Source organism: Solea solea, chromosome 6, assembly GCF_958295425.1.
Source record: "Solea solea chromosome 6, fSolSol10.1, whole genome shotgun sequence".
NCBI classification, from domain to species: domain Eukaryota; kingdom Metazoa; phylum Chordata; class Actinopteri; order Pleuronectiformes; family Soleidae; genus Solea; species Solea solea.
In genome coordinates this window covers 4744478-4772476 of record NC_081139.1, presented here as the reverse complement: position 1 = coordinate 4772476, position 27999 = coordinate 4744478, and the positions used below count along the sequence as shown (strand labels likewise).

Genomic DNA, 27999 nt, shown 5'->3' with positions numbered 1-27999 from the left:
GTAACACAAGCTTTTCCATCCAGGCTTCACAGTTGGAAAGTTTTATGATTTGAAGAGTTTGAGGAATGTGTTAGGATTTGAAATTAAACGTCATAACAGTGGAAAGCTTTAATCCAGGACCGCGGAACGTGTGCGACTACGGTTTAAGAGTTTGAGGAATGTGTGTGTTGTGATATGAATTCAGTGTCGTCCACACTCGAGCTACTGAGTTGCTTATTCTCTGTGGGGTCACAGTTGCAGTGTTGTATCCATAGGATGTGCATTTACGGCGGGGACACCAGTCTGGCCACAAACATCAGGTTGGAATGCCTCAAGAATCTTCAAAACCTGTGGAAACTGCCAGTGTAGACTCACATTACATTGTCCCAAGTCCTCCTGTAGAGGGGGGGTCCTCCCCCTAGGTCAACACAGTGGGTACGGTCCCGCCAGACTGTCCTGTGAACAGTTCAGAAGATGGAGCGTCAGAATGTAGAGAGTGTCCAGTGCCTGATGTGCATGTTCTAGATCCAACAGCATTCATTTTCATTATTGCTTTGGCAGCTTCAGAAGATGAAGACTGTTCGAGAAGACACGTCCTTGAACTGGAGGCTTCTCAGGAGCATCTTCTGGTCTCCTTTCCCACACCAGAAGGACCACATATGATGAACTGACTGAGCAGCAAGACATCCATGTAGTTGTGTTTGTGCTGTAGGTTCCATAATTTTCCATCTCGGTGGACACAAAAGATGTCTTCTCTTCTATTCTGTCTCTTGTCCTCCTGAGACGTCTGCTAAAAGATGCTAAAGATTATAGTACTTATGTGAGCCTTGAAGAACCTGAGACCAAAGAACATCAAGAGGAACCTGCTGCAAAGAAATCGTCAGCACCACTAGAAGTTACTCTTTAAAACAGCAGTTGTCATTTTATGTGGACTCTTTCCAAGAGGAACCAGAGCAGAAGGAGGACGTTACAGAAAAGGGCAAATGTCCAATATTTTTTCAAAAGTCTCTAAAAGGACGAAAGTGGCGCTTGGCACTAATGAAGAAAAGTAGACGAAATCATATCAAGAGCATTTTATATCTGCGGTCACTCTTATTATATAATTAATTATATTATAATTATAATTTCAGCATGTACAGAATGTTTGTTTGCATTTCTCATCTGAAAAGTCCAACTTTTCTTTTAAACCTTCCAGGAACATAATTATCATTAATTCTAATATAATATAATATTTGGTAAAAAGCTTCAGTGAAGGTGTCGGTGTTGTTCACAGCAGTGCTGTAACACACGCTCATGGCTACACAACATCTCACAATGATTACCAGTGTTGACTTTAATGACAGTTTTAGTTTCACAGCTCTGTTTACCTGGAGCCGCAGTCTTCACACTGCTGGATTTGTTTGGATTACTGAAAGCTGTGGTGAACATGTGGGATTCAAATCTAACTTGTTTGACTCCACGGGCTAATTATTATCAAATAGTCTTTACAACTTTATTTCTATCCTCTCTATTAGAGTATTAGGGCCACATGTAAAAAAAAAAAATGAAAGAAAGAAAGGTGAGAAATCTCAGAATTCTGACTTTTTTCTCAGGATTTGATGTTTTCTTTAATCTCCGAATTATAACTTTAATGTCAGAATAATGAATTTTTCTTAAAATTCTGAGGTTTAAGTCAAAATTCTGACTTTTTTCTCCAAATGCATGCCGTTGTATTTATTTTCTTCTTTTTTTACATGAGTCCCTAATTCTCTTCCGTATGAAACACAGATAAAAGTCCACTTAAGTAAATTGTATTCCACTTAAGGCTGGACAGACACAAAAAGCACTTAATATTTATATGTCAATCACTGTCCAACCTTGAATCACGGAATGATTATTTATGTACAGCGTGTACATTTTCATTTGCCCCCATGCTCGTGTGCTCAGTCCACCACAACCCCCCCCCCCCCCCCCACACACACACACACACACACACACTCACCTCCTACATGTTGTTGGAGACAAGCAGGCGAATCACTGTTCCTGTTCTGTCGTGCAGCGTGAGATGGAGAGTTCTCCTGTCAATCACACTGTAGCACACTGCAGCACCAGCACACACACACACACACACACACACGGATCTTTCTAATGATTGTCCTCTTTTCATAGAAATCACAGTGTGCATTATTTAGTATGATCAACAGGTTAACATTTATTATTTAGTGTTATTCATCATTAAATCAGCCAGGATGATGCACTGATGTTACTGCATTTGCAGAAATGAGTAAATATTGTAGAGCCCACACACTCTTACTTATGTAGGTATGTATTATATCCACATATTTATAAAGCTATAGATCTGAGGGGGGAAACACTGTCGGCTGACTTTTGTACACTCTTTTAGATCAATATCAGTGTTGGACCGTGGGCACATTTAATCACATTCTATATAACGTAACTATATTGTGTATTGAACTCTAATAAACACGAGTAAATGTAGTTTTGTCCTTTTGTTTTCCTTTAGTTACATCTAATCCAGAGAAGGTGCTCAAATCTTAGAAAAGATGAGCAGATTGTTGATGTTTGTTAAACGCGTGTATGTTGTACGCCATTGAAGTACAAGTAAAAGTACTAAGTAAAAAAGTAGCTTGTTTAAAATGTAAACTTTTTGACACAAATCTCACGTGAATTGTTTTTAATTAAAGGCAAACCATGTAAACACATAATGTGTCAGTCAAAATGGGTCAAAGGTCACAAATGTTTTAACTTTCTCACTCACTCAGGGACCTTAATTAACACCAATTCCCCTGTCCTCATCATTCATTCCCCTGTCCTCATCATTCATTCACCTGTCCTCGTCATTCATTCACCTGTCCTCGTCATTCATTCACCTGTCCTCATCCTTCATTCACCTGTCCTTTATCTTTAACCCGTCCTCAAGCACAAAACTCTACACAGAAGATTCAGTTATTACAGAAACACAGATTTTTACTGACATTGCACCACAATGCTGCACATCTTAATAAATAATGGGGTTAAATGAAACATATATACTAACCCTAAGTCATTCACAATAATCTTAATCATAATAAGTTGTAGTCGTCGCCTTCTCATTAACTTAAACTAGTTGTCAGCTCATCTTCTTTCATGTCTATGTAAAAAAAAAATCTCAAGATGAGTCTGTGCACTGAGCAGAGATTCACTTCTGGAAGATGACTGGTTTTGTGGGAGCACAGCGGCCTCTAGTGGCCACACCTGAACATAACGACAACAGTCATGATCGCCTGGAGAACCAACAGGACTGATGTGTGTGTGTGTGTGTGTTTGTCTTTCACATTAATTTACAGGGATGTATGCAAACTAAAAAAGTTTAAAGACACAATTTTATTTTAATATCTTACACCATGGCGATGAAAGGCCTTGGTAATGATTAAGAAAATCTTTTACATGATGCCATGTTTTGATAATATTATTATATTATATTAGTTCAACAATACCTAAAAGAAAGAAATCAACTTTTATTCATTGCTGTGTTTTTGCTGATGCTTTTATATTGTGAATGTTGAAAGCATGTGCTTTTTCATTTACATATTTATTATTATTATTATTATCATTATTATTATTATTATCATTATTATTATTATTATTATTATTATTATTATTGTTATATTATTATCATATGTTTTTTTACTTCACTTTTAATTAGTAAAAGACACCATTACAATCATCTGGTCTGCTGGAAATTAAAGCATGAGCACGTTTTTTCCTGTGTCTTGTTTAGACAGAAAACCCTTGATCCTTGCCATGTTCTTTATAATAAATATAAAACATAATCTAATGTGATTAACTGGATCCAGGATTATGTCGGACACAGATGGGGTCTTGGTGAAAGATGTGCTCAGTATTTTGGGATTACTGGTTCTTCTGGAAAACAGGATTTCAGTTTCCTCTCATTTCTCCTCATCCTCCTCCTCCTCCTCCTCCTCCTCAGGCTCTTCCATCAGATTGAAGAGGATAGTGTCTTCTTAAGTTGGATCCTCGCTGGTCCATTTCCACTAGAACTTACTTTTCTTCATTGATGTGATAAAACCTGCTGAAAGTACACTTATTAGTACACGTCAAATAAACCTAATGTACCTCAAACGATGCATGGGTACAAACTCCAAATGCAGTTTGTTATAAGTTTTATTCTGATTTTCTCTGGCAGTGTGAACAAGGCCTCAAAGTAAGTTGGCCTGGTTGGTCAGATGAGACAAACAGGACCTGCATCATCATCATCATCATCGTCGTCATCATCATCACCGGCCTCGTCGCCTACAAAAGCCTCCTCTCGTGCTCACTGACTCTAATCCATCCCTCGCGCAGTGTGAGGAGGGTGCTCGCCTCTTCCTCGCTCCTCCAGCACATCCACCCGCAGCAGCACCACCCGAGTAACCGAACAGGCTTTCGCCTCAAGCCTCCATCCGCCATTTTCAGCAGATTTCCCGCACGTAGAGCACAAAAAGCACAAGTTGCCCCTGATCAAGCGGAGGTAAGTGCGCGTTTGAGGCAGAATGAACCCAAACACAAGGCGACAATGATGGAGAAACAACAACAAAAAAACATTTTGTTTTTGCTCCGGAGGAAAAACAAGAGAGGACACTTTGTGTTTCCTAACAATAAACCGCATCCTCCACTTACTGACTGTGCGGCTTATAGTTGAACACTTTTGCGCCAGTTTTCTTTGTCTTTGTCAACTTTTCTGAGACGAACACGCGTCCAAAGTCTTTAAAACACGAGCTCATGTTGGAAACTCAACATAAAAACTAAACCCTGCTGTGGTTGTCGCTTGAACTTCATCACGAATGGATTTAAAAAGTTAAAGTTAATTCATGACTTGTCTTAAAGGAGTGGTGAAGAGTTTAATGCTGTTTAATGTGCCTTTGTCAGAAAACACAATTACAGTTGTGTTTTCTTTTAAATGATACATTCAGGTTGTCATTGAAGACTTTAAGACACATGTAACTTTAAATGTAACTTATTGAATGATAAAAGAAACAAACAAAGACAGTGGATACATTCTTACTGTGTGCGTCTGACTTTACACGAAACATTAATAATTGATCATTAAAATGAGACAAAAAACTTAAATGTAAACACATGCTGCTTTCAAACGATTATCAGTTGACTTCATTCACTGCTGATTAAGCTTAACATGACTCAGCATAGCAGTGTTAACCACAGGAAGTGGTTTGTTTTATGTTGGAGGCAGACGGAGGCAACAGCAACATTGTGCTAGTAAAGCGAGACTGAAAAAAAAGTGTCTGTATACACACAAATGCTCCCTCAGTCAGATCGGATTGTAGAATAATAACGGGGGAAAAGTGAGATCGAAACAAAGTTCCTGATGCACAGTGAAGGCCTGTGTTGGGAATCACGGTCATCCTCTCTTTAGAAGTGTAAATACAAGCAACTGGACTCAACAACAGTTCCTTTATATTTACATTTTCAATGACTTTCAGTGTTTTAAAGTAGAAGGAAGTTACAAAATAGATCATTTGATTATTCCATCGACAGAAAAATAAAACTATCCAAGAATTCAAGCTTTTTAAATATGAAGATGTACTAATGCGGTGGAGTCCAGACTCGGGGGACGTTGAGCTTAATCCTACTCTGCTCTGTATTCATGAAAGGGAATATAAGGGATGGTTAATTGAGTATCAATAGTTTTTTTTTTTTTAATGAAATCAAAACAAGCTGTGTGATTTCAGCTTCTAAGATGTGAGTAGTGTCTGCTTTCTCTGCACTGAATGGACAAACTAAATCATAATTTTTGTGTATAAGAATCACACACACGTAAACATTTATTTAGTTATTTACTGGAGAAAATCACCGGTTTACTCACTAATGGCAGGAATTAGTAACAGTGAAGTGGATTGAACGAGGCAGTGTTACATGTGTGATGCGACACAGGGACGTTGGACAAAAGTCTTAGTTTAGTTTCAATCTGAGGCAAAAAGCCTCAATTTACACTGAAGAGGGAACGTGTATCAGAGGGTTGATGTGATCAACATTCATCTAAATGAGCTCCTGCTTTTTAATCCATAAATTCACTCTATGTTTACAGTCTGTCACATTGAACTTCTACAATACTTGGGGGGGAAATATTGTATTGTATTGCAAAAGTATTGATAAATGTCATTTATTTGAGGCTTTTTCCCCCAACAGGTGAAATCTTCACTGTCGTAGGTCATGGTGGAAACTCTGGAAGAAATCCCAGCCCATGTGTGGACGGGTTTGCCCGACTGTTTGAGTCTCAGACCTTCTGCGATCAGCCAAAGCCGCATTGGTGAGTTCACAAGCTCACATGAGTGGTTTTTATTTATTTATTTATTTTGCGATCAATAAATCAATCAATAGAAGCAAACCTGTTATGTTGACTTTTTGGTGATTAATTACAAGTCACAGTTATAGGTGGTGTGTTGCACTACTGTATATTGATCGATAGTTTCAATATCTATCACTCTGAGATGCATGTGTGTCTACGCTCGATACAAAAACATGCACAAATGCAAAGATAAAGAATTGATGAGGAGACTGCAGCCAAACTCTTCGCTAAACTGTGACCAAACTCATGAAAATGTAGCTTCTCTCCGTCTCTGTTGAACACGCAGTTTGATGCTGGAGTTCAAATTTTTACTTTTTTAAACCAGAAAAATCCCATTTGAGATTAAGATTGTTTTTAAAGTCCTGGCCAAGATACTGTAGGCAGCAGCAAATCTGAAAACATTGTTAAAACACAAGCGGAAAACAAATCAAACTACTCCATTTAATTTAATTGACAAGCACGTTATGGTAAAAAAAGTGTATGTTGTGGAGTCGGCCTCAAGAACTCTCCGTTTGGATTTGAATGCGTTCAGTGAAATGAACTTGAGTTAGTTTTCAGGCTTTCTGCAACATATTCCACGCATAATAGTGACATTCATAATAAACTGTGTGTGTGTGTGTTGGACAGAAGAATATAGCCACATTTAAATACACTTTACTGAGTGCAATGGTTTTGCTTTTGAGGTCTGAGAGGTTCGGTGTGAGCAGGACATTTGATTTTAGAGATGCTGTGTGTGATGTGTACGATTTTTGTTTTGTGCAGTTGAAATGTGGAAGAAATAACAGTCCCATAATATCCATCCATGTCCTACCACTTTATCCTCCACATGAGGGTCGCTGTGCCTATCTCAGCTGACATAGGGCGATAGGCGGGGGTCACACCCTGGACAGATCGCCAGTCGGTCACAGCAACAGTCCCGTAATAGTCATGTAAAAATATATGCGTCGTCTTTTATTGTCGTTATTCTATACACGTGCAGTATATATATATATATATATATATATATATATGTATGTATGTGTGTGTATGTATATATATATATATATATATATATATATATATATGTATGTGTGTGTATATATATATATATATATATATATATATATATATATATATATATATGAGGAAAAACAATCATCATTGGGGTCAATTCATCCAGCTTCATCAGAACAAGATGTTTTCCAGCTGCTCTGAACAGCAGGAGGATTGTAAACTAGGTCGTCAGAGATGGGAGAGAGATGTGATGATGATGATGATGATGATGATGATGATGATGATGACTGTTGTTGAAACATTGTTCTGTCACAAATGTGTCTCTCCTGGAGACACTCTTTTGTGTGATGAACTTATTTATTTGCATGAAAAAGTGACAGAAATGGTTCAATCTGGGAAAAGAAAGAAGGAAAGAGAGAGAGAGAGAGAGAGAGAGAGAGAGAGAGAGAGAGAGAGAGAGAGAGAGAGAGAGAGAGAGAGGACAACTGTTTCCCACAGTTTACAACGTGGTGTGTCTGTGGGTTTTGTTTTTGTGGTGTAACATCTTGGCGATGTTACACCAGGGTGTTTGGGAGGAGGCGGTTTCTGAAGCTTTCAAACCGGCAGCTCTTGTGGCAGTCAGATTACGGTGACAGGGGACTGGTGTCTCCAGATTATCATACTACATCTTTTTTTTTCTTTACCTCGTGAATTAGGTTTGGCTGATAATCTCTCGAGCTGTTTTAGCCGCTGTGGAGATTCTCTAGATCAGGGGTGTCAAAGGTATGGATTCACGGGCCAGAACCGGCACTCAAGAAGTTCCAATCCGGGCCCGCAAGATGAATTTGTGTAAACTACAGTTGTAAGAATGCTGTGGCCCCTTTAAGAGCCGAGCAAGTGTACGTGCAGGGAGAGACAGAGTGCTGTGTGTGTGTGGGCAGAGTTGGCATTAGTCACTATGAAGTGGGGTAAATAATGTGTTGTGTTCCTGTTCATCCTCTGTCTATCTGTAGAAGTAAGGGTGATAACCTGCGCTTCCCCCACCACTGTCCAGAAGCAGAGCAGGAAAGTTAACACTACACTGAAGATAATCAACTACAATAATGTAGTTATGCATACAGTAATTCCTAATGTGTCCCCCTGGGGTTGCATTTTTATTAGCTCCCACTTTAGTTTGAGGAACACTACATAGATGTGTAGTCAAGATACTTGTGACTAAATGTGTAAATGGTAAACTTAGGCATAACATTTTCAGGTGTCTCATATGTTTTGTAAAAAAAGAAGAAAAAAAAGATGAATTAAATGTAAAACAAAGGGAAAACATTGCAGTTCTTGTTGTTTTATAGGTCATGAGGCTATTCTTTTAACTTGCTCTGTATGTGGCCCCTGACTTACAATGAGTCTGACGCCCCTGATCTAGATTCTCCTGCCCAGAAACACCAGAGGATCCACAGCAAAAACGTCCCGCCTCAAACCTCAAATCCTCCGGGGATTCTCCCGCTGTGGCTCGTGCCTATCACCCAGACAATCTCCCACTGTGTTCATTATAACGTTAGTGAGCCGCAAACTCTGCAAAGAATGTCTGGAGCCAAATCTCATGGCATTATCCGCAGTTCATGTCTGAAAATGGCCACAAAGTCACTTTCTGAGGGCAATATTATTTCCCATTGTTTCCTCCTCATGTTTATTTTTCAGGTGTCTGGGCCACTCAGTTGATTCCAAAGGGCAAGAGGTTTGGTCCATTTGTTGGAGAGAAGAAAAAACGGTCCCAGGTGACCAGTAATGTTTACATGTGGGAGGTGAGTTACTCTGCCGACTCCTTTCTGGAGAACACTCCTCTGCACTGTTACTGGTAGTTGCTGCACAGCTCAAACAAGCCCAACTACATTCTCTATGAAGTGTCATTGCATCAGAACCAAAGAGTTTACACTGCGGTTTACAAAGTTATCTGCAATCTACACGACTTTACACACTACACTACACGTTTTTTTTTTTAAATCTCCTATGCACTCATGTCCTGTAGGTGTATTTCCCGGCGAGGGGCTGGATGTGCGTTGATGCCACGGACCCCGCGAAGGGGAACTGGCTGCGTTATGTGAACTGGGCACGAGCCAGTGACGAGCAGAACCTCTTTCCTCTGGAGATCGACCGAGCCATTTACTACAAAGTTTTAAAGGTAAGTTAAAGACACTCTCCTCGTCACCGGCCGCACTAAATAGTGAAGATCGTCGATAGCTGTTGTGTCCCTGGGATAAACGAACATATGGGAGAACACTTTATACATTTTACAACAATTTACAGCCAGTCTCTTCAAATTGAGGCCCAAAAGCATCCTCTTGTGGCGTGTTTCCACCAGCTCGACTCCCCTCGCCTCAGCACGGTTATATTGCAATAGTACTGATACTGTGGGTGACGTCGCCAAACTGCCAGCCACCGATTGGTCAGAGTGCTGTCACAGGAAGAGGCGTCCGGCACAAGAATCAAGCCGGGCGATGCTGAGCTGTAGATCCATTAAAAAAGACTTAACAATCCTGAAAACGTGGGTTAATCTCCAGCAATTACCAGGGAAATGTCTACAATTCTGGTGTATTCTGGTGTATTTAGCGACAGCACTGCTGAAAGCCTGCCATTCACGAGCGTCATCACAAACCCTGCCGCTGTATTTCAGTCCAGTGACTATGTCAGATGGCGTCCGTGCTCTGGTCATGGAGGAACCTGATTCTAGTGATTCATTTACACTGAAAACAACTGCTTTACAAGCCACTAGTCACTCGCAGTTTCATGCAGATTGCACAGAGTCAAGTGCAACACACACACGTTTTTATTTGAAATAGTGACAGCTAATACTGTGCACTTTTCATGCACTTTGAAGTGTGTGAAGGTCAGGTATGACCTTTATTATTTTCTTGCACTGGTTTTGAACTGTCTGTGGAAAACTTTTAGCCCAGCTAAATTTCCAGGTTTGAAAAATCGTCCCAACCGAGTTTGTAGGTAAATAATCCTGCTTTACAGCATCACCAAAAGCCTTAGAACTTGGCTGAAGCGAGCGTAGGTGGAGCAATAGGAATCCCCAGGTAACAGATTCCACTTGTGCAGTGATGACCTCCATATCAAATACAGAATCCAGTGCTTTCTAGGTTTCATATCTTGCTCATTTTACTTGGTTTATGAATGATATCTTAGCATTCTCTGGAGTAGGACGAGGGCAGGTTTAGAAAGAAGTCCACTCTGGCTGTAGTTCTGTACTCGTGAAAAGCACCCGGGGGGCATTTTAGGGTCACTTATCGTCATTCTGACAACTTGTCCGATACATTGCATTGATGTCTGTGGATTTAAAGTGTGCAGTGAACTTTAACGGCTTGAAACTGCCACGGGGGGCAGAAGCCTAAGCACGGCAGTGTAGACAAACTGAGTCACGTGACGTCCAGAGCTCTATACAGACAATAAAAAAAATATATGCTTGAGTGAATGACGTTCATAAATCTTAAAGGAGCCTATGGACATAAATGTGGAGATGGGGAAAAAAGAAAGGTGTTTAATCTTAATAATTGTATTATTGTGTCTAAAAATGACAATTACATTAGATTATATATCAGGATTTTAAGCAAATCAGAGACAAAGACTCAAAAACATTTTATTGTAAATATGTTTTATATAGTTCAAATTTCAAACCACAGTGTTTTTTTTAATTATTTTTAATGGACTATTTTAACATGTAGCAAATAACTGTAAATAACTGCCAGATATTGAAAGGGAAAAAAAGGGCAAAAGCACTCCTTTTTATGGTTAAAATAAGCAGACGGACATTTTGAGGCTCAGGTGTTAAAGGGTTAAAGGTGTTGTAGACACTTAACCAAAAAGACAAACGGTACATAAAACCTTGTACTATACATAAAAGGTGTTACATCAACCTAAAACTTATCTTATACCAACACTGCAAATAGTATTAAAGGAGGTTCTGATGAATGAGTCTTCTACACATGCACATGCATGTTTGTGGGACTCAAAGGAAGAAAACTGTGTATGTGCTGCACTGTGGTACGTTTATGTCACTTGAACTTTGCTCGTCTGTCTCCATGGTATGTTGTATTCTACTTCATGAGGTTACAGAGTAAACGTCACACGTGTTGGACCGCAGAGCAGCGATGAGTTACTTTTGTAACAAACAAAAGGACACGCTCACAAACGTCAATGCCAGTGGCCAGAATACAGTAGATGATTAAGAATAGAAATCGCACGTAAAAGGAGCTGAAGAAGTGCTGATGAAGCAGAGGCAGAGTTACAAACAAATAAACAGATAAATAAATAGTAATAAATCTTAATAAAAAACAGAATTATAATGATAAAAGTGAAAGTGGGTAAGAGATTGATAGAAACAAAATAAAATAATGTAAAATACCTAAAAATGAACAGATAAATAAATAGAAATCCAATTTAAAAAGAAAAGCCAAACCAAAATGTTAGGTGTGTTCTGCTCTCAGGTTTTCAGACACTGTCGTAATGCATGTCACTTAACTTCCCTCTGATATGTAAAGTAGTTGAAACCAGCTCCACCTTGACACAGCACTACTGTAAGTGTAGTATACACTTACTTCCCTAAATTTTTATTTTTTGTACCCACTTTTTTAAGAGGACGTCTTTATAAATCATGAAAAGGGCAAATTTGTGCATCACATAACGTCTTCGGACTATGTTTCTGCAATTTCTGTAAAACCCAGGATTAGTTTCAATGGGTATATGAGGAGGGGGGACGATACCGATACCAGTATCACCAACTACTAATCTGATACAGTCATTTTAGGGACCATTTTATATTCCCCAAGGGGCCACATGAGAAACATAAAATATTGTTGAGGGCCGGACCAATGGGCTGAATGAATTCTGCTCAATATGTTATAACTAACTAACTCTATTAAAAATATCAAATTACTACACTATATAATGAATACTATTATGCTATACTATACTATACTATACTTTACTGTGGTGTAGATTGTCTGACACCACCACGGCACCGCCCCATCCCACCCGCACAGTGTGCACATGCACGCACACACACTAACTAACGCTGCAGTCACAGAGGTTACATTCAAGAGTGACAGTGCTTTGCTTTATTATAAGATAATAAACAGGGAGGGAGATAATGAGAGAGAGATTTGTGTGTATATGTATATATATACATATGTGTGTGTGTATATATATGAATATTCTAGCTGTTTTTTGTCAGCAATTGTGTCCTAAAATTGAATTAAGACAGAGTGATTTATTTTCTTTATTTACAAAGAAAATAATACAATATTCATCAATTATCTGTTATTGTAATCGTGGATTCCCCATGTGTAGATTAAGCCATTTGCATATATTTTTATTAGAATTTTAAATGACCTATGGTAACATAACAGATCCACATCATTTATTCTTAGATTTTAGATTAGATTATTAAAGTACCTAGTGAAATGGGACCCGTACCCATTTTAGTAAGGCACCTGTCAAGTTTGAAGCCTGTCAATCAATATACATTATAGTATAGGAACAATATAGAGGGTTTTTATTTTTATTTCAAACACATGTGCAACATTTACAATGACAACATTTACATCTCGTCACATGTGTGAAAAGGAGTAGGCAGAAGTATAAACTTATACAGTATGTACCTATACCCCATTCCTATTACACACAATCTCAATTTGTAGACGACTTCATCCCATCACCAAATATTTACATGTTTACAGTATTTTATACAAAGTTCTTTAATGTTCTCAGTACAACACAAGAATACGTCTGGCTTTAAACGTGACCATTTCCTCTGTTCTTCATCCTTTTATATTTATTCTGTCTTGGCACACCTGCATTTTTAAATGTAGTTTCCCTCTTAAATGATATCCACCTTGTCTCTCTCTGAAAGTCTTTATTTTTATTTTTTGGAATATTATTTGCGCCGTTTTAAACCGAATCAGATCAGATTTTAGAGCGAGCGTTTTTAAGAAGAGTTCATTTGTGTTTGTCTCTATATCTTGTGTTATTTATTAATCTGATGGCCCTTTTCTGAATTGTATACAGTAGATTGGTTGAATGTTGCTTGTGTTAATGTTTCCTCACACCTCTGTGGTAATAACATGATATGATATGATCATTTTGCGATAGGGAAGAAATATTATGGTAATACCTCCATTCTACATTGGCAATGGGAAGTAATAGTTGGGTAGGAAAGTGTGCGTGTGTGTGATGAATGTCAGCTGAATAAAAAGGGTCATTATCAATGATCATTTTCATGTTTGTGAAATGAGGAAATAACTGGTATTAGTGTAATTATTATGTCTTTATTGCTACACTATTACCAAGCTGGAAATTGCATTACAAATAGAGGTGATATTACATAATAATATTACAAAACTATTACTGTGTTGTAATATAAAGTGTTACCAGTAATATGTAAATGGTGTATTATGTATAGTAGTTGCAGAATCCCAGTAGTTTGATGTTAGGAGAAGTGCAGCAACATATCACCGCAGACAATGGTTAAAAAAAAAACACAGTTAAATCCCCCCCCCACACACACACCGACACACACACCGACAGACAGACAGAGTAAGATCCACAGTGGCCCAAATAATTCCCCCCTTGCCTCTCAGCAAGCCGGGCTGCGATTGGAGGCCGATGTCATCTCTCATTGTTGCAGCCTATCCGGCCTGGAGAGGAGCTGCTGGTGTGGTTCACGGTGGAAGACAACCCTGAGATAACAGCTGCACTGGAGGAAGAAAGAGCCAACAGCAGCCTGAGCAGCAGCAGCAGCAGCAGCCTGAGCAGGAAAAACTCCACCAGGGCGAAGCGAGGTGAGGCCTGTCTCTTCGTTACCGACGCTGCTCTCTCTGCCTCTGCTTTTTGTCGTCGTTTCTCTCCGTATGTGCACGCGCTGCTCTCGCCCCACGCAGATCCACGGGAGAGTTGATTTTCGGTGCAGCTCAGGCGAAGTTGAGAACTGGCACAGCTAGCTTAGCCTCGAATGAAGGAAGGCTAGTGGGAGCTAACGTTAACGGTAGCGATGTGCGTGTATGTGCGGGGCTTCTCTGCACTTTCTTCCCCCACCTCTTAAGTCGCGGATTCAGCTCCTCGCAGCGAGCAGTGGGCCCCCTCTTTGGCCGTTACATGTTGATTTAAGCCGTTAAAACGAGCACCCGAGAAACTTTAGTCAGCTTTTTTTCCTCCTTTTGCTCCTGACTGTGTCGAGGATGTGACCTTCCCTGAGTTTCCTAAAGCATGAAAGCCATCAATCGGTGAGCCTGTCTACTTGGTGATGGCCTAACATGATAGCTAAGTTAGCCGGCTGTCTGTCCCAAATGCGGGCTAGTTATAGTGTAACTGTTGGTAACTAACGTGTAATACGGTGATAACTTTCTGTTGCGAGTGTTATAATTCCCCCGAAACGTCGATTTGTCCCAGAAGAACCAGTTCATCGAGTTGTCAGACTTGGTGTTGCATGCTAGCCATAGGCTAAACGGCTAGTTCTCTGAATGCACAGGAACAGATGTTATAAACTCTGGAAGAAATATTCATTAAATATGACAATGATAGCTATGGCGAGAAGTAGAGCTGGGCGTTATTCCAATAGGAATATATATAATGTATATCAATGTAATAATGCATATTGCTAAGCAATAACAATGTATCAAAGTTTTTTTTTAAATGTATAAATATGTTTGTACATGGTGCAAACTGACTATTACTATTACTAAGTATTTTACCTCATATGTTGTAAAATGTGTTTTCCTTTTCTGTCCCTAATGATGTTAGAAATCGTCTTTCACTCAGGGGCAAAAATCAATCTTTACAAAAAGAATATATATTATTTTGATAATTATTGACATTGACTAAAGCCTGCCCCACACTAGAGGATGATTGGCCAGATTTCAGCCCCAAAATCGTGGGTGCCTTCCTTCAGATTTGAACAGATTATCTGGCCAGATTATTTTATTCTGTAGTGTGAGGAGTTAACGGACACATTTTTTATCGTCATCTGAAGCATCTTCCCGATTTGAAATCACAAGTATTGAACACATTTGATATTTAACACTGAACTGATTGTGGTATGAGCAGAACCCCATAGTAACCAATGAGAGCGTTTTGACCAGGAAATGGATGTTGCATACCTTTGCTTAGAAATGTACTTGTACAGGCTAAGTTGATTCCGTCTTCTCAGCCATGACTTCCAAAGTTTGTGTTAGATTGCAAATCCCTGGAATCTCCTCCTTGAAATCATTTGATTAAACAAGAGATTTGTGGTCCTCTGTCTTGAGTGGATCAGTCTGGTCTGGTCTGTGCTGCCTCAGCATTAAAACATTGAAAATCAGTTACAAAGTTTTGTCTGTGGTCTCCCATGTTTTTAAAATCAAGTCAGATTCTGAAATCCTCTAGTGTTGTGTAGGCTTAATAAGAAAATGTTTATATCATAATAAGTTTTGGCCATATCCTCCAGCCATAGTGAGAAGATGGTGAACATGCAGATGCCAACAATAGCGCTGTTATAGCCTAGCTGTATAACGTTAACTATTCAATACTTCAGAGATTAAAACCTTAAAATAATGCAACTAAACCTTCATGTCCCAAACCCTCTAAAATATACACAGTAAATTATTAACAACAAAAAAACATGCCTGAGGTTAAAGTGAGGGATCTTCTAACATTTGAGGCCTGCACTTTGAAAGAACTCAACTTGACAGCTGTCGCATTTTCATCTGTTAAATTAGGAAAATATGTTTCCAGAACTATTGGATCATGTGGTTAATTAAACTGACCTAAAAATTGTGAAATAAAAATAAATTAATCAGTTATAAACAAAAGCATGTACAGTAGCTCTGGCCTTCATTTAGTTTAGTATAATCTTTGACATGGATGATAAGAGGCAGTATCCTGGTTTCTAACAAGATGCATGGCAAATTTTACCCAAAATGTACGTGTTTCCATGCATGTGTGTGTCCCTTCACTGCTGTTATATGATTATTGGGAGTTAGTCCACTGCTGAACAGTACATAGCACTAAATTGTATAATAGAATAAAAATACCAAGCAAAATCAAAACATACTGGGCTCATTGCTGCTTCCCATCTATTGCTGTTGTAATGTTTGCCTCTCGCAAGTTGAGGAATGTTGTGTTTTCCTCATCAGTCCACACATACTGTACCTCCTCTCATATGCTGTGTCGGCCATTTTTCAAGTGCAGAGAAATGTGTTGAGTCATGTTATTTCGAAAACGCCATTCTTTATTCCCTGAATCTGTTTTGATTACACTTTAAATTTTACAAATACGCCAACTTTTCCACCTCCCTCAAACATTTTGATATATGTCAACTTTTCACCCCCAGGTTTTGTGTTTCCATTGAGTTTTTTTTTATTGTGGAAATTGAAAATGCACATAAACACAGGCTTAATTATATTGTGTCTTGTATGGTAAAGTATGTATCTCTTTTGTAAAACCTGAAATGTACATGAAATATGGGTAGACAACAAAAACCTCTGACTCTGAGTTTTAGTGGCTGCAGTTTTTACTTCTTATTTTTGTCAGCTTGCTGATGAATGGGTTTTGTTATATCTAATAATTTTCTGTCAATCTCACAGACAAAAGGCTCTAGGTTTAAGACATAATCTGTTTGTACTTAGTCAAGCTTCAAGACGTTAATCTTGTCTTGTTTGCCTCATTTTAATATTAAACATCCTCTTTGTTATCCAGCCAAAGTTTGTGAAGGTGATGGCTCAGTAAGTGCTGGATATATAAAAAGTCAATCACAAAGAAGTATGATTGCTTTTGGATTTGTGTTGCTGCTGTAAATCAAGTACAAAATGTCTTACCCTGCTGGTCAGATGACTGACCTGGAGTATGTTTGTCACTGGTATGAATTAGGCCTTGTAGGCAGGGTCAGATGACCTTGTTGACACACTCCTATTATGAACCATTGCCAGAGAAGCCTGTTAAGTCAGACAAGGCACTTAAAAAAAATCCAAATAATTCAAGGTTTGCCACCACCTGGGACTTTGATGTGTGATGCAGGTCCATAATTTCACACACAATTTGTGCTTTAGGATATTCTGTAAGGGTAGTCCACAAATGTTATTTTTAAATCGTTAATTGCTTTTACAGTTTGCTGTGATAGTGTGCACTTGAGTCAAAAAAGTACAATTAAGTTAAGGATGTAATTGTCAGGTTTTACAGGCCTCTGTATCTCCTAACATTTTGCAGATTGCACTTTTAATTTCCCCTGTTTATTTGGGTGCTGTTATACTCCATTACCTAAGCCAATTTGCTCACTGCTATTAACTTGTAATAAATATCCAAACCCCTACATTTGGTCAATTTGATTCTGTTTTTTGTGCTTTGTTATGTGAAGTATTTTTCCAAACTGTCATTGGCAAGGGATGTCATAACTTGATACAATGCCTGATACAGTGGTTGTGTGTATGTTTGCTTTTGTAGCAAGACGAAAGCTGCTGGAGAGAGCCAGACAGGCTGGTTTGGGCGGATTTAAGAGTGGAAGTGGAAACAAACCTACTGTTAAGGAGATGTGGGATGGGGAGGAAGGTAAATTCACTTAATGTCTTGAGTCTGTGTAAATGAATGTATCCACAAGCACTCTTAATTCAAATGTGTGTTATGTGCTAAGCATAATTTGCTATTTATCCTCATTTGTTTACAGGCCTGAAGGAGGAGGATGAGCGGTCATCGGCCTTAGGGACCTTGCAGGAACTTCAGGAAACCCATCCCATGGGAAGCACTGACCACAAAGATGTGCAAGATATGGCAACAGGATTGATGGAGAAGAATAACGGGGAGGAGGAGGAGGAAGAGGATGAAGAAGAAGAAGAGGAGGAGGAGGAGGATGCTCCTGATGATCTGATGGATCTAACTGAAGTTCAGCAGCCAACAGCTCAGCATTCGGTCGCAGTTGATTCCATGAACAATAAGCCATCTGGCCTATTGGTGACCTCTGGTAAAGAAAGCCATAAAAATTCAGAACAAAAGTTAGACTCTTCCTCTCTTAGAGGACAGGAACCAGAGGCTGATCCGGATCTTGACATTGACCTTGACCCTGATGGTGACATTGAAAGTGATCCACACGGAGAGTCATATCCCTGTAAACATTGTGAACGTCACTTCACCACCAGACAGGGTCTGGAGCGTCACATACACATTCATGCCATCACTAACCAGCAAACACAATTGTTTAAGTGCAGATACTGTAGTAAATCCTTTGGCTCTCAAGTGGGGAGGCGGCGGCATGAGAGAAGACATGAGAATGGACATAAGAAAAGGCCTGGCTCTCTCGCTGGAACTGCAGGTCTACTTAGTCCTGTGTTGCAGGCTAGAGGCTCAAGTCCTGACTGCACCAGCCCAACCAGTCAGTTTATTGCTATAGGGTCCCAGTTTACCGGAGGAAATCTACACAACTCTGATATGCAGAGGAAGGAGCTGGGGCCCCATGGTGACCATCCCTTTACATTGGATGATAATGGTGAGTCAAAGGAACTCCATCCTTGTAAATATTGCAGTAAAGCATTTGGCACACACACCAACATGCGGAGACACCAACGTAGAATACACGAACGGCACTTGTTACCAAAGGGGGTTCGCAGGAAAGGAATGCTGCTGCAAGAGGCATCAGCACAGCAACAGCAGCAGCAGCCTGATGAGTCCCTCAGCACCAGCCCTCCACCTGTCTACAAGCCAAGTGCAGACACAGAAGATGAGGCGGACAGGGACGATTACACAGTTGATATATCCAAAAACATCTCTGAGAATTTGAGCTTCTACATTGATGGCAAGATTGTGTCCACCAGTACGGTGAGCAGCTGTGAGGTTATAGAGGTGGACTCCAGAGCGGCAACTTTGTTTGGTCTGGACACAGTCATCATCAGCCCAAGTCAGATTGGTCAGCCGCTGAAGGTGGAGGGGCGAGTGAGTGCAGTAAAGCACGTGTCCAACATCGGTCAGCCAGCAGCGAAGAGGAGAACATCTACGCCTCCATTTATTCCCAGCCTTAAAGTGGAGACTGAATCAGCACCTTTCACAGCCTCATCGGCATCTTCGTCTTCCTCCACATCTTCCTCATCTAACCTGCTAATGGGAGGACTGTTCCAACAAGCCACAGATTCATCTGCACTTCTAAGAGAGAAAACCGTTTATCTATCACCTAAACTCAAACAGCTCCTTCAGACACAAGACATTCAGAAATCAACCATTGCTGTGTTAACAGAAAGCCATAGACTGGCCTCCCCGCTGTCAGTCACGCAGATACCAGGGTCTTCAGGCAGGTTTAAAAGGAGAACATCTTCTCCCCCGTCCTCTCCACAGCTCAGTCCTGCCTGTAAAACTGAGAGCTGTAAAGCTGATGTGGCAAGCTCACACGCCCTTAAGGTGCCAAAGCTGGAGAACCTCATCATGCCCCTTTCTGGGAGCCTACTGGACAAAGATGATGGAGACACCCCGAGTCCCTCTGGAAATAATAGTAATATGCACAGCCCAATTTCTTCTAGTAGTGGTGGAAATTCCTGTAATCAACAGCCCTTGGATCTGTCAAACTCAGTCGTTCGTAAAAGCGATAGCTTGAACAAGGTGCTTGGTGATTCTGCCCTAGATTTAAGCTTGACACGTAAGGGCAGTGCTGAGCCCGAATTTAAGGGAAATCCAGCACCACAGCCACTGATAAAAAAGAGAAAGCCTAACACTAGCATGCTTGAAAAGGTGCTGATGAATGAATATGTAGGCTTGACTTTGCCAGGAGAGGAGGGCCCCTCCGTCTTAGCCAACCTAACTTCTTTCCATTCTCGCTCTCCAACTGTTGCGCCAGACTCTGCCCACCCCTCTCCCCCCTCTCTGACCCCTGTCACCATGAACCCATCTTCACCTGGTAATTCCAGCATGACTTCCCCAACACCCCCTCCCCCTGTACTACCTACCATACCATCTCCACCAGCAATGCCTAGCTCTCCTCTCTCTCAACCTTCTGACTGTTCTGCGCTCCGACCTCTTCCTGTCCTCTCACCCAAAATGTCTCCAAGGTCAGTCGAACATGAGTCAGAGTCGGATTCAGAAATGTTGCCGGCTGAAGAAAACAAATGCAAGGAAGAGGACTGTGTCACTGAGCCATTGGATTCCACGAGCACTCCAATTAAAGATCACTTTAGTCGCTCGACGCCAAGCCCTCTTGAGCCTGCATCAGTCAGTCTGCACACTACAGAAGATGTGAAGAACAGCCTCCTCAATGGCAATTCAAACCTAGACACTGACTCTTTTGAAATGGAAATATCTTTAAAACCTGACTCTGCTGCTCTCTCACCTCAACCAGAATCCTCGTCTCCCTCACACTCGCCTCCTGCATTAGACGATCCATGCCCGACACAGTCCCTCCGTCAGATAAAGATAAAAGAAGAGCCAGAACACTGCAATGATGAGTTGTCCATTTCGAATCATGCACCTCAGAATGGTGTTGAAACGCCATCTCAGCCTGCTGCTCTTGATAATCCAACTGATAAAGTCGCTGAGACTGAGGAAGTTGATTCCGTATACTGCAAGACCTTTGTGTGTAATGTCTGCGAGGAGCCATTTAACTCCATCAAAGAGCTCAGCGGACATATCACAGTTCATGCTATAGATTGGCCCTTCAAGTGTGAATTCTGTGTGCAGTTGTTTGAGGATGCCTCCGCCCTGCTGGCTCACCGGACAACACTTCACGGAGTGGGCAGGATCTTTGTGTGCTCCGTCTGTTCCAAAGAGTTTGCCTTTCTCTGTAATCTCCAGCAGCACCAAACTGATCTGCATCCAAATGAGGTGTGTTCAAATACGACTGTGGAGAATGGCAAGCTCAGGCCGCAGAACTACACAGATCCATCCAGAGCCAAAGTGGAAAGCAGCCCCTCAACACCGGCACCAGAGATTACTAATGAACCCGCTCCAACCGCTGACCAGGATTTAGTGAAAGAGGAACCTGATGTTAATGGTAATCATGCAGAGGATGGAGCAGAGGACCCCAATGAGGAGCTATACACTACAATAAAGATCATGGCTTCAGGTGGAGGGAAGCCCAAAGGCCCAGATGTCCGCCTTGGCATCAATCAACACTACCCCAGTTATAAACCACCCCCGTTTCCCTATCACAGTCGTTCACATGCTGGCTCAGTAGCCTCAGCTACTAACTTCACCACCCACAACATACCGCAAACTTTCACCACTGCCATTCGCTGCACCAAGTGTGGCAACAGCTTCGACAACATGCCTGAACTGCACAAGCACATATTGGCTTGCGCAAATGCAAGTGACAAGAAGCGTTACACTCCCAAGAAAAATCCCATCCCCCTCAAGGAAATAGTAAAGAGCCCAAATGGAGTTGTGTCACCCACAGCAGCCACTGTGGGCCAGAGTGCTTTCCGAAGAATGGGTCAGCCAAAGAGACTTAATTTTAATCAAGATACTGGAAAAACAAAAATGAGTGCCCTCAGTAAGAAGAAAAACCAGCTGATCCAGAAGGCAATCTCTCAGAGAAATAAAGCTGCCACTACTGCAAAGAAAGTTACAGTTAAAACTGAAGAAGGGCTGCCCTCTAACGTCTGCCCACACTGCAGCCGAGAGTTTACTTATCCCGCAAGTCTCAGTAAACATATGGTGATCAGCTGTCCCAAGAAACCTGTCGTGAAAAAGGGCAAAAAAGGTCTAGCCGAGGTGAAAAAAGAGGCAGCGTCTGGGGTGGATAAAAGCATGAATCTGAGGAAGAAAGCTTCAGAAAGTGAATTTCAGCTGACAAAACCCGAACCTAAACTCCTGGGGAAGACCAGAGCTCGAAGCTCTGGTGCAACAAACCCTGGATCCGCCCAGGCAAGCAAAGGGAAACCTGCTGCTACCCTGGGCAGACTAAAAAGGCCTGCTTCGTTCCCAACACCCATTTCTGCTAACAAAAAAACAAAGAAGGGCCAAGTTCAGTCTCTACCTCCCACCCCGCCGGTCCTGGACACACCCGGTGACACGGCACAACCGCAGCCAGCCATGAGAATGCAGCGCGCAGATAAAGAAGCAGCGCCCAAGAGATTGGCGGACGCTAAATCTCCACCACCAAAACCACAACAGCCGAAGAAAGAGGAACGGTTCTCCCTGCGATCGCGAGAGCGAGTGGGTGGTCCGGTGACCAGGAGCTTACAGTCGTCCAGTGCAGCTCCACCTGCTGAAATTAAAACTGAGGACCCACCAACTCAAGAGCCAAAAGAGACTCAGGTAAGAGTTTGATTCTTGTGTTCAAAATGTGTTTGTGTCCTCTATGGAGAATTCATTATCCCTATCAAAATGTAACATTAGCAATCTAGAGGTATGTGGTTATCACAAGCAACATATTATCAACAATATATGTCCGGCTTTTAAAAACGCTAACATTTTGATATCTGTTCATGGTATATTTTTTTTTTGCTGTTTTTAGACTTTTTCTCATTTTATTCAAGTTTATGCCCCTATTTATGGCAAAATACTTGGGTGACATAGGGTAAAAGTTGGGATCCACCCTTGACAGGTCACACACCGCATGGCCAATACTTTTCTAATCAACCTCTGCATGTTTTTGGACTGCGGGAGGAAACCGGAGAATCTGTTTTTTCCGACTGCGTCACAAACCCAGATCCTTTTTGCTGTTTCGACAACTGCGCTAACACATCTTGTTTGACTGATACAATATGACAGTGAAACGTCAAAAATCCGCTGACAAAATCTTTTGTTTTTAATGTGTTCCAGGAGGTGCTGACAAAGTGAGCCATTTGAACACTGTTGAGCTGGTTCTGTGAAATGGTGGCTCACCTCTCAGGCAGCCGTCGGGAACTACCAAGGCACTGACAGCACTGAGGCTGATGTTTCGTGGTGGAATTGTTCACTCGCAGCCCGTGAAGTTTGCTCAACTCAACTGCCTTTGCTGGATTTAAGGAGCAAACTCTCTTTATCTTCCTTCTAATCATCTGAGCCTCGATTTTTAGCCAGCCTTGCAAAAAAAAACAACAAAATGTCAAAAAGTGGAAAAAGAAACTGTAAATTTCATTGAGTTAATATATACAATAATGTGTCATAACTTGACCCAAAACAGTAACATTAGGGCTCCGTTACCTTGGAAAACTGATATATTGCAAACGGCAATCATGTATCAGTTAGTGTAAGAGATACTTACGTTAATTCTTTCCTTATTTTTTTTGTCCCCTTCTGTTTGGATTTGTTCACAGTCTCTTAATGCATGTGCTGAATAGAGTGTAAACTAGATTAAGCCAATTTCCTTGTCTCACGATGGGCACCTACTTCAGTTTGTACATGATTTGCAATGTTTTGATTTAAATCTCTGTAGTAATCATATTGTAGAATATATCTCAGTGTATTTTTGTTTGGGAAACAAAAATGAAAATGGCAGTTGCCGACTGCAAAAATTGGTCCTCAGGAACACTGTATATGTGTGTGGTGAGTATGTGAATGGTTATGGTTGGATGTGCGGCCTGACAGATATTCCTTTGGTCTAAATCTCTAAAGTTTGTCTCATGTTTTTTTTTTTTTTTTTTACTTTGCTTTCCCTCTCTATTGTTTCCTTTTATTTGCCACTTGTAAAATAACGGGGATTTATGTGTAAGCTCCTTTTTTAAATAATATCCTTCTTGAAAATCATTTTTTTGACATCACTCACACAACCCAGTGTTCTTACAGCACTTTAAAAAAAAAACAAAAAAAAAACAACCTGCCAACATTTGTAGCTCGATAAGTAAGATTGGCTTCATCCGTCGGTAAACAATGGGATGTAATTCGGCTCTGTTGCACTTTGGTGACTTTTACGCTAAATTGGTGAAAAATGCTACTTAACAATCTTCCTGACAAATCTCTGAATTGGTTGTCTCCTTGAAATGATTTGACACAGCTTTTATAGCCAAAATGCATGATGATAACGGATCCTTGAGGAAATGTTGAGTGCTGCAGGGTTCAGTTTGTGTCGATTTCCTCACAAGAGCCATGTGACTCTGGGTGATTTTCTTTTGTTTTTAGATTCTGATGAAAAAGTCATCTTGATTTTTATATATGTGTATATATACATATATGTATGTATGTATATATGTGTATGTATATATGTACATGTGTATATATGTGTATACATATATATGTATGTATATATACATATATGTGTATATATGTGTGTATGTGTATATATATATATATGTATATATATATATATACATATATGTGTGTGTCTGTGTATATATATATATGTATATATATATATGTGTATATATATATATATATATATATATATATATATATACATACACACATGTTAGGACTATACATGATGAAAAGGTCTCCCACCAGTGAAAAACTTATGTTTTAGTTAAGTCCCTCCCATCGCTAAGCCCCACCTTCCCCTCCCGGACTATGTTCATTGTAGCACAGAGACGGACACACACACACACACACACACAGGCAGTGCTTTAATGCTTGTAGCATGTTGTGGCAAAGTCATTTGAACGACATGAATTGAAGCTAATTTATTTTTCCATGAGAACATTTTTCAATGTTTTGCCTTTATGCATCAATATTGTGTGTCGAAGGATGAACAAAGACCCAAATTCCAAATGACCTCAAGTAAGACATCACTGTAATTGACACAATAAAAGAAAAAGGTTTTTTCAATTTGTGTTAAGCTTTTTGTTGTTTTTTTTGCTTGTAGGATTCTCTCAGCTTTACCCAGTTCTGCAAGATGTGAGTATAAACGGAGAAGATAAAGACATTTATGGTCCTCGGTTATTGTGTTTCATTTATTAGATATATATCTATACAGTATATACTTTACAGCATTGGGGATTTTCAACAAAAAAAAAAATCAAACCTTACATTGTGGAAATGGAGAATGTAACCGCACTCACAAATGGGCTCTCGCTCCTCGCAGACCATTTTATTCCCCAGGACTCTTTCTTAAAACAATGTAATAGATGTCCCTGCCATTGCATTTGTAATAAAGATTTCCAGATTACATTTGCCAATTGCTTTCTGTACTTAAAACTGTGTGTCAGGGACCTGGCAGACCTGTCTAAAAGAGAAGTCAAATTCAGTCGGCGTTTGATCGAGGGTGTTCCTCACGTAAATCAAGTCTACAAGTCGATGCTTTTGCTCCCCAGGTCAGCAAGAGCGGCTACAGGGCAGTCACGGCCACCATCGCCTCTGAGGCTGCTGCACGATCTCTTGTCTATTTTTGGAGCAGTGCACTTGACACAGAGGTTGATTTGTGAGTCATACTTTACCTTTTGAAATTCGTACCTCTGCCGTCTGTGTAGCTCCACGTTTGGCTCCACGTGCATGTCGTATGTCTCGACGGGAAAGCGAGGAGCAAAGGTTAATTCATTCGATTTTGAACAACTTAAATCATTCCTTGTGTAGAGGTTTGTGTATATGCAGTTGTAAGAGACTCCCATATTTATATTCATTGGTTTTCTTTACAGTGAACACATCTTACTGCTTTATATTCGTTCTTTAAGCGACCACTCGCTGCTTCGTCTGTGTAATATTGCACTCATAAATCACCGGGATTAAGGTCGCAAACGCACTGGGAAAACTAACTTGTTTAGCATTGGGCTCTCGATTCATTGTAATTGATTGTGCTACATTTTGTTACGCTGCGTGACAGAGTTATATATTAAAGGAGATAGCACAGAAATGCATTTAGAGAATAGAAGGAAAAATAACTTAAATATCTCATTTATCACACGGCCTAACAACACACAGTAAAGTATTGGGAACGCCGGAAAATGCAAAATCATTAACCTTATTTCCAAAGAAGTGGTAGTGGGCAGCAAATGTTAATAATTAATCGCTCTATTCCGAGTAGCTCGGAGCTGCAGAGGATTTGTCCAAGATGTGGTTTTTATGATAATATGCTGTACACAAACCAGTGTATCAACAAAACAGATGATGTTTTGAATTATTAAATATTCAGCCAGGCTCTGCAGCTCTTAAAATAAACCTGTATCCCTGTCAACAATTGCTATTTGTGTCACCCAACACAAAGAAGAAAGTGTGTTATTAATCTGAATAGATAATCTACATCAATATCACTGATGACTCGGCATAAATAATTCACGTGGCATTGAGTGCGTCTGCTGTAACGCGATGGTCTCGCATGCGTACGACGGATCCGTCAACAGTTGGATCTCGATCACGTTCTTCTTGATTCACAAAGGAACGTGACCTCATGTGTGCATCGGATCCTCGTGTGACACGCAGGGTTGTCATGGCGATAGATGGAGTAATGAACTTCTGTATGTTGGGTTTGATCCACTGACTCAGCTTTTCTGTATATGACGGGACAGGGAGGTGAGGATATTACCATGACGGTGCAGTTTATGGGCTGGATGTGTTTTATGGCTCCTCCTGCTGTGTGTGTGTGTAGGGGTGGGGATTTAGACAGAGTGCTGCACTGTACTCTTTCTGTCAGAGTGAAATATCACTGCACTCTCTCTTGATTGCTGTGTACGGCGCTTCGGCTCTATTCATAAAAATGCAGTTCCATGCAGCTCTGTGCTGGGCGTGACCACGGAGAGACTGGTATTAATGCACGTTAACAAAATATTTCACTGCGTAACACACAAGACTGGTCATGTGATTGTATAAGTTGTCGTGGTACGGTAGTTGAGCTACCTCTCCTGTGTGTTGGAACGAAACAAACCATTGGACGTTTGATCATCTACACAAGAATATGGTCAGTAACAGCAATGCTGGTCAGTCCGAAAAGCCCTTTATGTTCAGACCATGTTTTATGTAGATGTTTGACAGATATTTGAGTTTATAACATTCACATCTCAGTGCTCTTTAATGATTAATGTGATTTCAACTGTGCAAAAAATGAAAATTTGTACTTTCAAGAAAACTTAACAATTTTTGGAGGTTTAAGTCATTTGTGGAGGTTTAAGTGCAGCTATTCAAATAAAATTTGACTTGACTAGAAAAATTGTGAGGAACATAAAATTAGCTACATTAGCTACCGAGCTAATGTAGCTAATTTTATGTTCCTCACAATTTTTACCATACATAGTGATATTGGACCCCTTTGTGCTCACGTGGCACAGGTCTGCGTCGCAGCCATGGTAATTTGCTGTGGGAATAATGCACAACTCCTTATATGGACATTCTGAGGGTGTGTGTTTATAGGTCACATATTCAGGCTTTAAATAAAATAGTTTTTTCAATGTTACGATTCATTTTACATCACATTTTTAGTAGTAATTTTAGTATAAAGTAGCAATAATTGTGCAGAAATCACAAAATAGACCACCTTTCTTTTCTTTTTGCTCTTAAAAACGAGATGCTTGAACTTTGACGTATTTCCAAATTTCACAAATTCAATCCGATTTTAAACATTTTGAGTAAATTTTTTGCTCAGGTGTCTTTATATAGTTGGTAGAAATTACCTTTTTTTTTCATCAGATTGAAAAAAAGGATTTAAGACACTCTATATTGTTCTTATAGCCTCTGTGTATACTGTACGTTTAAACACAGTAATGGAAACACAGCAGCTGAAATGCTCTGTGTTCGAAGGGTTAAAACAGATTATTATTTCTCAATGCTATGTTTGTCCTTATAAAATATTTTTTTACACATTTTTTAAAATGGTTTCTCACAAACTCCTTATTTCCACTGATGATCTAAAACTGTAATAAGGGAAG

At 40.2% G+C, this 27999-nt stretch overlaps 1 protein-coding gene across 2 annotated transcripts; it reads left to right on the top strand.

The window, feature by feature from the left end:
- The first annotated feature begins 6176 nt into the window (after window positions 1-6176).
- On the top strand, window positions 6177-24422 carry prdm2b (PR domain containing 2, with ZNF domain b). Of its 2 annotated transcripts, XM_058631513.1 has the most exons (7): window positions 6177-6286; window positions 8993-9096; window positions 9321-9473; window positions 13977-14130; window positions 17762-17866; window positions 17982-22546; window positions 23054-24422. In XM_058631513.1, exons 1-7 carry the CDS (start codon window positions 6190-6192, stop codon window positions 23069-23071), a joined length of 5196 nt encoding a protein of 1731 aa, XP_058487496.1. In that variant the 5' UTR covers window positions 6177-6189; the 3' UTR covers window positions 23072-24422. The 2 variants fall into 2 exon arrangements, with proteins under 2 accessions (XP_058487496.1, XP_058487495.1); XM_058631512.1 differs by lacking the exons at window positions 6177-6286; window positions 8993-9096; window positions 9321-9473; window positions 13977-14130 and adding an exon at window positions 14235-14571 and having other exon boundaries at window positions 23054-24419.
- The last annotated feature ends 3577 nt before the right edge of the window (window positions 24423-27999 follow it).